Source organism: Etheostoma spectabile, unplaced genomic scaffold (assembly GCF_008692095.1).
Source record: "Etheostoma spectabile isolate EspeVRDwgs_2016 unplaced genomic scaffold, UIUC_Espe_1.0 scaffold505, whole genome shotgun sequence".
NCBI lineage: Eukaryota > Metazoa > Chordata > Actinopteri > Perciformes > Percidae > Etheostoma > Etheostoma spectabile.
This window is the reverse complement of record NW_022605622.1, coordinates 52,276-65,875: the sequence shown is the minus strand read 5'-3', so window position 1 is coordinate 65,875 and position 13,600 is coordinate 52,276. Positions and strand designations below refer to the sequence as shown.

The 13,600-nt window shown below is 34.9% G+C and overlaps 1 protein-coding gene across 1 annotated transcript; it reads left to right on the top strand.

The window, feature by feature from the left end:
* Window positions 1-201: 201 nt before the first annotated feature.
* On the top strand, window positions 202-13,397 carry LOC116686851 (uncharacterized). Its single transcript, XM_032511894.1, has 3 exons — window positions 202-232; window positions 7,169-7,283; window positions 12,609-13,397. Exons 2-3 carry the CDS (start codon window positions 7,185-7,187, stop codon window positions 13,347-13,349), a joined length of 840 nt encoding a protein of 279 aa, XP_032367785.1. The 5' UTR covers window positions 202-232; window positions 7,169-7,184; the 3' UTR covers window positions 13,350-13,397.
* The last annotated feature ends 203 nt before the right edge of the window (window positions 13,398-13,600 follow it).

The following is a 13,600-nucleotide window of genomic DNA, read 5'->3' as shown; positions in this document are numbered from 1 at the left end:
TTGGTGACGAGTTATTGTTAATGCATCACCGATACAGTGGTATCTCTCACAATACCGGACATGGAAAAGTGAAAAATCACACACACTACACACCACTACCCACTTACATCCGCACAACACCCACCATCACACACACACACACACACACACACACACACACACACACACACTCACCTGGCTGTGGACACACACCGACAGTCATCCTGGGCCTGAGGGGGAGAAAACACTGTGAGTAAGTACACTTTCTGTTATAAATTCAGAATTATTGTCAGAAATTCATAATTTTAGAGTGTTCCTGTGGAAGTTGACATCACACAGACCATATCATAGGAGATAGACATCGTTAAGAGTTAACTTACATTTATTTATGTATTTATTAATCCTTCTGGGATTACTCCTGCAAGGAAATTGAAATTTCCAGCATCAGTTATAGCAACAACAAAAAAAAAATTGCATGATGTTACAGCTGTAAGCAACGACTATTTTCAATATCAATTAGTCAATTAGGCTATGAAATGTCAAAAATAGGGAAAGAATATACATTATACATTAATAAGAATATGTATTTTCACTCAACCCCTCTATATTGTGTCAATGTGTAATGTCTTTTTTTGGTGTTTTATTTATTTATTTTTTTCTTCCCTAATGTCTGAATTACATTTGAACATCATCAAATCAACGGGATTTGAAGAGTTTTATACTTTATATATTTGTGTTGTTGACTGTAATCTTCGTATTGTTTTTTTTTTTTAGGGAGACACTTGTCAGATCAGATGAAAAATAGCCTTATGGCTAATTTTGGTGCAACTACAGCAATGTTAATTAATGTTAATGTTAATTAATGCACACCGTCCCTGTCTAATAAATTAATAAAATAAATACAACGCACCACAACTTTCCAGAGCCTAATGTTTTGATTTGAACAACAAAATATCCCAAAACAAAAGATATTCAGCTTACAAAGACACATATTGGTTGGATAATAACATACTCACAGAAATACTCTTATTTTTCTTAAAGAAATAAGCAAAACACTTCTTAATACCATCTTGTGTTTTTCCTAAATTTCCCCCTTTTTCATCGTGATGTGGGAATTAAACTTGACTGAGTCAGGTTGAACAGTGTGAGACATAATAATAATAATAATAATAATAATAGTAATATTATTTCAAAATTTTTGACACTTTTTACGTCACTTTTCCGGATGTTTTGTCTATTTTTTTGGTCACTTTTTCACAACCTTTTTTTTTAACTTTGTGTTGTGTAAGTTGATTTCTCTCTCTGCCTGAAATTTTTGGTCACTTTTTTCACAATTTTTGTCACTTTTGTCCAAACGGTCTTTTTTTTCATTTTCGACACTTTTTCACGTCCGTTTCCTGATGTTTTTTTGTCTATTTTTTTTGGTGCACCTTTTTCACAACTTTTTTTTTTTTTTACTCTTGTGTTTAATGTTGATTTCTTCCCTGAAATTTTTGTCACTTTTTCTGACATTTTGTCACTTTTTTTGCTTCATTTTTCGGACACTTTTTACGTCACGTTTTCCTTGATGTTTTGTCTTATTTCTTTGGTCACCGTTTTCCACATTTTTGTTGGTCAATTTCCATTGTTTTAATGGCTTTCTTCCTCAAATTTTTGTCACTTGTCAGTTTTTCGCAATTTTTGTCAATTTTTCCCCAAGTTTTTTTTTGTCTTTTCTTCATTTTCCACACTTTTCACGCCACGTTTTCCGGATGTTTTGTCTATTTTTTTGGTCATCCTTTTTCACATTTTTTTTTTTTTTCACTTTGTGTTGTTTAAGTGATTTCTTCCCTGAAATTTTTGTCACTTTGTGTCAGTTTTTTTGTCAGAATTTTTGTCAATTTTTCCCCCAATGTTTTTTTTTTCTTCTTCATTCTTTTTCGACACTTTCGGATGTTTTGTCCTATTTTTTGGTCACTTTTTTCACTTTTTTTTTTTGTTTTCACTTGTTTTTAGTTGATTCTCCCAAATTTTGTCCTTTTCCACAATTTTGTCACTTTTTTTCGACGTTCTTTTTGCATTTGAACACTTTTTACGTCGGCAATTTTTTAGGTGACTTTCCAATATTTCAGTTGATTTCTTCCCTCAAATTTTTTGTCATTTTTCAAATTTTTGACACTTTTTACGCGTCACTTTTGTCCGGATGTTTTGTCTATTCTTTCTTGGTCACTTTTCACAACTTTTTTTTTTGTCACTTTCTGTTGTTTAAGTTGATTTCTTCCCTGAAATTTTTGTCACTTTTTCGAATTTTTTGTCAATTTTTCCCCAATGTTTTTTTTTCTTCATTTTCGACACTTTTCACGTCACTTTTCCGGATGTTTTGTCTATTTTTTTGGTCACTTTTTCACATTTTTTTGGGGTCAATTTCCATTGTTTTAATGGATTTCTTCTCTCAAATTTTTGTCTCTTTTCACAATTTTTGTCACTTTTTTTCCAACGTTCTTTTTTCATTTGACACTTTTTACGTCGCAATTTTTTAGGTGACTTTCCAATATTTCAGTTGATTTCTTCCCTCAAATTTTTGTCATGTTTTCAAAATTTTTGACACTTTTTACGTCACTTTTCCGGATGTTTTGTCTATTTTTTTGGTCACTTTTTCACAACTTTATTTTTTTTGTCACTTTCTGTTGTTTAAGTTGATTTCTTCCCTCAAATTTTTGTCACTTTGTCAGTTTTTCGAATTTTTTGTCAATTTTTCCCCAATGTTTTTTTTGTCATTTTCAACACTTTTTACGTCACTTTTTTGTCTATTTTTTTTTGGTCACTTTTTCGCAATCTATTTTGTCATTTTTTTTTTATTTTTGTGGATTTCTTCCCTCAATTGTTTTTCACTTTTTCTGAAATTTTTGTCACTTTGTTTCCAACGTTTTTTTTTATAATTCCCAACACTTTTTACGTCACGTTTCCTGATGTTTTGTCTATTTCTTTGGTCACTTTTTCACATTTTTTTGGGGTCAATTTCCATTGTTTTAATGGATTTCTTCTCTCAAATTTTTGTCTCTTTTCACAATTTTTGTCACTTTTTTTCCAACGTTCTTTTTTCATTTGACACTTTTTACGTCGCAATTTTTTAGGTGACTTTCCAATATTTCAGTTGATTTCTTCCCTCCAATTTTTGTCATTTCTTCAAAAATTTTGACACTTTTTACGTCACTTTTCCGGATGTTTTGTCTATTTTTTTGGTCACTTTTTCACAACTTTTTTTTTGTCACTTTCTGTTGTTTAAGTTGATTTCTTCCCTGAAATTTTTGTCACTTTTTCGAAATTTTTGTCAATTTTTCCCCAATGTTTTTTTTTCTTCATTTTCGACACTTTTCCGGATGTTTTGTCTATTTTTTTGGTCACTTTTTCACAATTTTTTTTTTTACTTTGTGTTGTTTAAGTTGATTTCTTCCCTGAAATTTTTGTCACTTTTCACAATTTTTGTCACTTTTTGTCCAACGGTCTTTTTTTTTTTTCATTTTCACTTTTTTACGTCACGTTTCCTGATGTTTTGTCTATTTTTTTGGTCACTTTTTCACAATTTTTTTTTTTACTTTGTGTTGTTTAAGTTGATTTCTTCCCTGAAATTTTTGTCACTTTTTCGAAATTTTTGTCAATTTTTCCCCAATGTTTTTTTTTCTTCATTTTCGACACTTTTCCGGATGTTTTGTCTATTTTTTTGGTCACTTTTTCACAATTTTTTTTTTTACTTTGTGTTGTATTTCTGCGCACCCTGAAATTTTTGTCCTTTTCACAATTTTTGTCACTTTTTATTCGCAACGGTCATTTTTTTCATTTGACACTTTTTTAGCGTCGCAATTTTTTAGGTGACTTTCCAATATTTTCAGTGAATTCTTTCCGCTCCAATTTTTTGGTCATGTTTTCAAAATTTTCATTAACTTTTTTTTACGTCACTTTTCCTGATGTTTTGTCTATTTTTTGGGTCACTTTTTTCACGAACTTTTTTTTTGGTCACTTTCTGTTGTTTAAGTTGATTTCTTCCCTGAAATTTTTGTGTCACTTTTTTTTCGAAATTTTTGTCAATTTTTCCCCATGTTTTTTTTTTTTCTTCATTTTTGACACTTTTCCGGATGTTTTGTTCAATTTTTTTGTGTCACTTTTCACATTTTTTTTTTTTACTTTGTGTTGTATTTCTTCTTCCCGAATTTTTGTCTCTTTTTTTCACCAATTTTTGTCACTTTTTTTCCAACGGTCCTTTTTTTAATTTGACATTTTTACGTCGCAATTTTTTAGGTGACTTTCCAATATTTCAGTTGATTTCTTCCCTCAAATTTTTGTCATTTCTTCAAAATTTTTGTCACTTTTTGTCCAACGGTCTTTTTTCTTCATTTTTGACACTTTAACGTCACGTTTCCTGATGTTTTGTCTATTTCTTTGGTCACTTTTTCACATTTTTTTTGGGTCAATTTCCATTGTTTTAATGGATTTCTTCTCTCAAATTTTTGTCTCTTTTCACAATTTTTGTCACTTTTTACATCGCAATTTTTTAGGTGACTTTCCAATATTTCAGTTGATTTCTTCCCTCCAATTTTTGTCATGTTTTCAAAATTTTTGACACTTTTTACGTCACTTTTCCTGATGTTTTGTCTATTTTTTGGGTCACTTTTTCACAACTTTTTTTTTGTCACTTTCTGTTGTTTAAGTTGATTTCTTCCCTGAAATTTTTGTCACTTTTTCGAAATTTTTGTCAATTTTTCCCCAATGTTTTGTTTTCTTCATTTTCGACACTTTTCCGGATGTTTTGTCTATTTTTTTGGTCACTTTTTCACAATTTTTTTTTTTACTTTGTGTTGTATTTCTTCCCTGAAATTTTTGTCTCTTTTCACAATTTTTGTCACTTTTTTTCCAACGTTCTTTTTTCATTTGACACTTTTTACGTCGCAATTTTTTAGGTGACTTTCTCATCATTTCAGTTTGATTTCTTCGCCTCCATACTTTTTGTGAATTTCTTCAAATTTTCGACACTTTTTACCGTCACTTTCCCCCGGGATGTTTTGTCTATTTTTTGGGTCACTTTTTCACAAACTTTTTTTTGTGTCACTTTCTGTTGTTTAAGTGGGATTTCTTCCCTGAAATTTTTGTGTCAGCTTTCTTTCGAATTTTTGTCAATTTTTTTTTTTCCCGCAGATGCTTTTTTTTTTTCTTCATTGTTCGACACTTTTCGGATGTTTTGTCTATTTTTTTGGTCACTTTTCAACAATTTTTTTTTTTACTTGTGTTGTTTAAGTTGATTTCTTCCCTGAAATTTTTGTCACTTTTTTCGAAATTTTTGTCAATTTTTTTATTTCCCCAATGTTTTTTTTTCTCATTTCGACACTTTCGCGGATGTTTGTCTATTTTTTTTTTCACCCTTGTTTTTTCACAATTTTTTTTTTTATACTTTGGTTGTATTTCTTCCCACAATTTTGTCACTTTTTGTCCAACGTCTTTTTTTTTCATTTGACTTTTAACGTCAGCGTTTCCGGATGTTTTGTCTATTTTTTTGGTCACTTTTTCACAACTTTTTTGTTTGTCACTTTCTGTTGTTTAAGTTGATTTCGTTCCCTGAAATTTTTGTCACTTTTTCGAAATTTTTGTCAATTTTTTCCCCCCCAATGTTTTTTTTCTTCATTTTCGACACTTTTCCCGCATTTTTTCTATTTTTTTGGTCCTTTTTCTCACCAATTTTTTTTTTTTACTTTGTGTTGTAGTGGTTGTCTTCCCAAGAACAATTTTGTCACTTTGTTGTCCAACGGATCTTTTTTTTCATTTTGACACTTTTTACGTCACGTTTTCCGGATGTTTTGTCTATTTTTTGGGGTCACTTTTTCACAACTTTTTTTTTGTCACTTTCTGTTGTTATAAGTTGATTTTCTCTCCCGAAATTTGTCACTTTTTCGAATTTTTGTCATTTTTTCTTTTTTTCTTTTCTCCAATGTTTTTTTTTTTCTTCATTTTCAAGCCTTTTCCGGATGTTTTGTCTATTTTTTGGTCACTCTTTTCAACAATTTTTTTTTTTACTTTGTGTTGTATTCTCTTCCCTGAAATTTTGTCACTTTTCACAATTTTGTCACTTTTTTTCCAACGTTCTTTTGTCCATTTGCACACTTTTTACGTTGCAATTTTTTTAGGTGACTTTCCATATTTCACGTTGATTTCTTCCTCTCGATTTTTTGTCAATTCTTCTTCAAACATTTTTGACACTTTTTACTGCACTTTTCCGGATTGTTTGTCTATTTTTTTGGGTCACTTTTCACAACTTTTTTTTTTTTACTTTGTGTTGTTTAAGTTGATTTTCTCTATCTCCTGAAATTTTTGTCACTTTTTTTAATTTTACGACCGTTTTACGTCACTGATCCACTTTCCTGATGTTTTTGTCTATTTTTTTGGTCACTTTTTCAGCACTTTTTTTTGTGGGGTCAATTTCCATTGTTTTAATGGATCTTCCGCTCAAATTTTTTGTCACTTTGTCAGTTTTCTCAAATTTTTTGTCATGTTTCCCAATGTTCTTTTTTTCATTTTTTCTCAACACTTTTTTACGTCACGGTGGTTTTTTGTGCTATTTTTTTTGTTGGTCCTTTGTTTCCGAATCAAAAAATCTATTTGTCTTTTTTTTTTTTTTGTGGATGTGCTTTCTTCGCCTCGATTTTTTTTGTGTCATTATTTGAATTTTGTCATCTTTTCGTCCAACCGTTTTTTTGTATAATTCCGCAACAGGACACCTTTTTTACAGTCACGTTTCCACGATGTTTTGTCTATTTTTTTGGTCACTTTTTCACAATTTTTTTTCGGTCACTTTCCGATGTTTAATTCAAGTTGTTTTAGTTCTCTCAAATTTCTTTTACTTTTTCTGAAATTTTAGTCACTTTTTTCCAACGTTTATTTATTTATTTATTTTTTTTTTCTTCAATCGCTGTAAAATAGAATAACAAACCCAAATTTGATGAAGAGTGTACTTCCGTGTGGAGTGCGTTTTTCTTGGATCGTTTGGTTGAGAGAAACCCAAATTTGACCTGAAGACAACAGGAGGGTTAAACCTGCAGAGACCAGCATGAACGTCTTCCCAGGAAAACCCCCAAATGAACGAGTGCCGTCTCCTTTTCTCTGCCTTCTTGTGATTAAAGAGATCCTTCATAAAACTTCAAATGTTTTTCTCATTTCTTTGAAGCTGCGAAGCGGACGGGATGAAGGCAGCGGGAGAGGTGGAGCAGGTGGAGACCGGAGGACCTTCACACCCTGTAGGACCAGAGGACCAGAATGAAGACAGTCCAAAACAACCAAAGGTGGCCTGGATTAATACGTTAGCCCTCGTGTTGTCTTCCATGAACCGTGAACTCGTCTTTCCGGGTCAAAATCTGAATTTTATTTTGTGCTTTTCCGATGTTTTTGTCATTTTTCCTGATTTATTTCTCACTTTTTCCCGCTTTTTTTTTTAAAAACCTGAGCTAGTTCAATAACAGGTTTTACACTTATTCTTTGAATTCGTGGTCAACAAAGCTCATTTATATCAAATTATACACACGTTTTTAGTTAAAAAGGCAGAAGTTATGAATTATTTTGACTACTAGTGAAGATCAAAGGATGTTGAGTGGATCTCAGATGGGTCGATGGGTCAAAGTTTAGTCCCCATACTGTTTTAAAACCATTAAAAAAAAGACTCAAATGCTGTAAAGATTAATAAAACACCCCAAAAAATCCAATAAGAATCATTAATTCTACCTGAAGACGTCGAATGGAATCATCCATGTTACAGTATTAGGGACCAATAAGGTCTATATAAGAGCTTCAGATACAGTATAGGGACCACTAAGGTCTATATAAGAGACTTCAGATACAGTATTAGGGACCACTAAGGTCTATATAAAGAGACTTCAACTACAGTATTAGGGGACCACTAAGGTCTATATAAGAGACTTCAGATACGTATTAGGGGACCACTAAGGTCTATATAAGAGACTTCAGATACAGTATTAGGGGACCCACTAAGGTCTATATAAGAGACTTCAGAATCCAGTCTTAGGGGACCACTAAGTCTAATAAAGAGCTTCAGATACAGTATTAGGGGACACTAAGGCTTAATAAAGAGACTTCCAGATACAGTATTAGGGACCACTAAGGTCTATATAAAGATAGCTTCAGATACAGTCTTAGGGACCACTAAGTCTATATAAGAAGACTTCAGATACAGTATTAGGTGACCACTAAGGTCTATATAAAAGAGACTTCAGATACAGTTATTAGGGACCACTAAGGTCTATATAAAAGAACTTCATAAGCATTAGGGACCACTAAGCGTCTATATAAAAAGACTTCAGATACAGTATTAGGGGACCACTAAGGTCTTAAACGAGACTTCGATACAGTATTAGGGGACCACTAAGGTCTATATAAAGAGCTTCAGATCAGTATTAGGGAACCACTAAGGTCTATATAAAGAGACTTCAGATACAGTATTAGGGACCACTAAGGTCTATATAAAGAGACTTCCAGATACAGTATTAGGGGACCATAAGGTCTATATAGAGACTTCAGATACAGTATTATGGGACACTAAGGTCTATTAAAGAGACTTCAGATACAGTATTAGGGACCACTAAGTGTCAATTAAGAGACCTTCAGATACAGTATTAGGGGACCACTAAGGTCTAATAAGAGATTCATATCAGTTTAGGGACCACTAGGTCTATAAAGAGACTTCAGATACAGTATAGGGACCACTAGGTCTATATAAAGAGACTTCAGATACGTATTAGGGACCACTAAGGTCTATATAAAGAGACTTCAATACAGTATTAGGGGACCACTAAGGTCTATATAAAAGAGACTTCCAGATACGTATTAGGGACCACTAAGGTCTATATAAAGAACTTCATACATATTAGGGACCACTAGGTCTATAAAAAGAGACTTCAGATACAGTATTAGGGACCACTAAGGTCTTAATACGAGACTTCAGATACGTATATGGGACCACTAAGGTCTATATAAAGAGACTTCAGATACAGTATTAGGGACCACTAAGGTCTATATAAGAGAACTTCAGATACAGTATTAGGGGACCACTATCATATTAAAGAGACTTCAGATACAGTATTAGGACCACTAACGGTCTATATAAAGAGACTTCAGATACAGTATTAGGGACCACTAAGGTCTATATAAATAGACTTCAGATACAGTATTAGGACCACTAAGTCTATATAAAAGAGACTTCAGATACAGTATTAGGGATCACTAGGTCTATATAAAGAGACTTCAGATACATTTATAGGGACCACTAGGTCTATAGAACAGAGCTCTTCAGATACATTATTAGGGACCACTAAGGCATATTAAGAGACTTCAGATACAGTATTAGGGCCACTAAGGTCTATATAAAGAGACTTCAGATACAGTTTAGGGACCACTAAGGTCTATATAAAAGACTTCAGATCCAGTATTAGGGACCACTAAGGTCATATAAAAGAGACTTCAGTCCAGTATTAGGGACCACTAAGGTCTATATAAAAGAGACTTCAGATACAGTTATGGGACCACTAAGGTCTATATAAAGCGACTTCATCCAGTATTAGGGACCACTAAGGTCTATATAAAAGAGACTTCAAGTCCAGTATTAGGACCACTAAGTCTATATAAAAAGACTTCAGATACAGTATTAGGGACCACTAAGGTCTATATAAAAGACTACTTCAGATACAGTATTAGGGACCACTAAGGTCTATTAAAGAGACTTCAGATACAGTATTAGGGGACCACTAAGGTCTTATAAAAGGACTTCAATACGTATTAGGGCCACTAAGTCTATATAAAGAGACTTCAGATACAGTATTAGGGACCACTAAGGTCTATATAAAGAGACTTAGATACAGTATTAGGGACCACTAAGGTCTATATAAAAGAGACTTCAGATACAGTATTAGGGACCACTAAGGTCTATATAAAGAGACTTCAGTATACTATTAGGACCACTAGTCTATATAAAGGAACTTCAGATACAGTATTAGGGACCACTAAGGTCTATATAAAGAGACTTCAGATACAGTATAGGACCACTAAGGTCATATAAAAGAGACTCATATACAGCATTAGGGACCACTAAGGTCTATATAAAAGAGACTTCAGATACAGTATTAGGGACCACTAAGGTCTATATAGAGACTTCAGATACATATTATGGGACCACTAAGGTCTATTAAAAGAGACTTCAGATAAGTATTAGGGACCACTAAGGTCCTATAAAAGAGACTTCAGATACAGTATTAGGGACCACTAAGGTCTATATAAAAGACTTCAGATACAGTATTAGGGACCACTAAGGTCTATATAAAGAGACTTCAGATACAGTATTAGGGACCACTAAGGTCTAATAAAGAGACTTCAGATCCAGTATTAGGGACCACTAAGGTCTATTAAGAGACTTCAGATACATATTGGGGACCACTAAGGTCTATATACAAGAGTCTTCAGATACAGTTAGTGACCCACTAGGTCTATATAAAGAACTTCAGATACAGTATTAGGGACCCACTAAGTCTATATAAAAGAGACTCAGATACAGTATTAGGGGACCACTAAGGTCTATATAAAAGAGAACTTCAGATACACGTATTGGGACCACTACGTTCTATATAAAAGAACTTCAGATCCAGTATTAGGGACCACTAAGGTCTATATAAAGAGACTTCAGATACAGTATTAGGGACCACTAAGGTCTATATAAAAGACCTTCAGTACCATTATTAGGGACCACTAGGTCTGTTAAAAGACTTCAATACAGTATTAGGGGACCACTAAGGTCTATATAAAAGAGACTTCGATACAGTATTAGGGACCACTAAGGTCTATATAAAAAGAGCTTCAGACAGTATTAGGGACCACTAAGGTCTATATAAAAAACTTCAGTACAGTATTAGGGTACCATAAGTCTATATAAAGAGACTTCAGATACAGTATTAGGGACCACTAAGGTCATAAAGAGACTTCAGATACAGTATTAGGGACCACTAAGGTCTATATAAAGAGACTTCGATACAGTTTAGGCCACTAGTCTATATAAAGAGACTTCAGATACAGTATTAGGGACCACTAAGGCTATGTAAAGAGACTTCAGATCGCATTAAGGGGACCACTAAGGTCTCTATAAAGAGACTTCAGATACAGTATTAGGGACCACTAAGTCATATAAAAACTTCAGATACAGTATTGGGGACCACTAGGTCTATTAAAAGAGACTTCAGATACAATATTGGGGACCACTAAGGTCTTAAAAGAGACTTCAGATACATTAGTAGGGAACCACTAAGGTCATATATAAAAGACTTCAGATACAGTATTAGGGACCACTAAGGTCTATTAAAAACTCAGATACAGTATTAGGACCATAAGCTATATAAAAGACTTCAGATCCATTATTAGGGACCTAAGGTCTATTAAGAGACTTCAGATACAGTATTAGGGGACCACTAAGTCTCTATATAAAGAGACTTCAGATACAGTATTAGGGACCACTAAGGTCTAATAAAGAGACTTCAATACATATTAGGGACCACTAAGGTCATATAAAAGAACTTCGAGTCCAGTTTGGGACCACTAGGCTTTAAAAGAGACTTCAGATACGTATTAGGGGACCACTAAGGTCTCTATAAAAGAGACTTCAGATACATTATTAGGGACCACTAATGTCTATATAAAGAGAACTTCACATACAGTATTAGGACCACTAAGGTCTATATAAAGAACGACTTCAGATACAGTATTGGGACCTACGGTCTATATAAGATACTTCAGATACAGTCATTAGGGGACCACTAAGGTCTATTAAAGAGACTTCAGATACAGTATATGGGACCACTAAGGTCTATAAAAGAGACTTCAGATACAGTATTAGGGACCACTAAGGTCTATATTAAAGAGACTTCAGATACAGTATTAGGGGACCACTAAGGCTATTAAGAGACTTCAGATACATATAGGGACCACTAACTATTAAAAGAGACTTCAGATACATAGTTAGGGACCACTAAGGTCTATATAAAGAGACTTCAGATACAGTATTGGGACCACTACGTGTCCTATTAAAGAGACTTCAGATACAGTATTAGGGACCCCTAGGTCATATACAGAGACTTCAATACATATTAGGGACCACTAAGGTCTATATAAAAGAGACTTCAGATACAGTATTAGGGACCACTAAGGTCTATATAAAGAGACTTCAGATACAGTATAGGACCACTAGTCTAATAAGAACTTCAGATCCGTATTAGGGCCCACTAAGTCTAATAAAGAGACGTCCATGATACAGTATTAGGGACCACTAAGGTCTAATACAAGTAACTTCAGATACAGTATTAGTGACCACTAAGGCTTAGTAAAAGACTGTCATACAGTCATTAGGGACCACTAGGTCTATATAAAAGAACTTACAGTATACATATTAGTGGCCCAACTAAGGTCTATATAAACGAGACTTCAGATACAAGTAGTAGGGACCACAAGGTCTAGATAAAGAACTTCGATACAGTATTATGGACCACTAAGTCCTCTATAAAAGACTCAATACAGTTCAGTATTAATTCCTTACCAAACCCCCCCCGCCGCTGTTCCAGTCCAGATCAGGTCCTCAGGTCGACGGTCTGTCTCGCTGCGCCGCCTGCTACAAACAGCAGACCAGCTCCATGCATCGTTGGGGGGACGGCGACGAGTCCAGCTCTTCAGACGAAGGCTCGGGACCGGAGGTGGACTTGGACTCGGAGGCCGAGTCCAGCTCCAGCAGCAGCTCCAACGGAGATGGTGCAGATGCTGAATCTGGAGATAAAGATGGGGACGGACCAGACGAGGCGTCCCCCAGCCAGGAAGGTAAAACCGGGACAAAGAGGCCTAGAAGACTTGTCAAGTCTTTCTCCCTGCCCCCATCCTTCGCCCCTCTGGCCCTCCAGCCCCGCCCTCAGACAGTCGTCTCCACCCTCCACCTGCAGGTGGTGTCCCAGGACCACGGCGACGGCGTCTACATCGTCAAACAGGAACCGGCTGGGAGAGGGGGGGAGGAAACAGGGCAGAGTCACGGAGGACTAGAGGGAACCGACGGTGGGAGGCCTCGGTCGCAGCAGACGGGGTTATCGAGGCAACAGGGGTCACATCCACCATCACAGCAACACTGGTTGCCACACCGACAACAACATCTGCAACAGGTGTCTCCTCTCTCAGATCAGGGTCAAAGGGGACCACCACCCCTGCACACAGATGCTCCACATCCCCCCTACAGATCCCTGATGCAGACACATGTGCAAGGACCCAGTCCACAACCATGCTGGTACTGCTACGGTACACACTCTCCTTACATGTACTAGACTCATTGGATGTGTCCAAACATCTGTACAATAAAAAATTTAAGTTAAAGCTTTTAATGTGATATCTTCATCTTATTTAAGCAAATTGAAGAAAACTTAAAGAATTCCATTTGTGTTGAGTCTGTCTGTCAAAGACTTCACTAATCCACTGCACAGATGTTCAGGTTTTTAACTTTAAACTGTTATCATGACGTTGGAAAACAAAAACTTCTGGCGGCCATTTTAAAAACGCCGGTCAGCTGTTAACCATA

What these genes read in the sequence shown, in the direction of transcription:
- LOC116686851 (XM_032511894.1), top strand. Translation starts at nt 7,185, where the DNA reads ATGAAGGCAGCGGGAGAGGTGGAGCAGGTGGAGACCGGAGGACCTTCA. An exon ending in ACAGTCCAAAACAACCAAAG is followed by an intron (nt 7,284 to 12,608) that starts GTGGCCTGGATT and finishes CCGCTGTTCCAG; the next exon opens with TCCAGATCAGGTCCTCAGGT.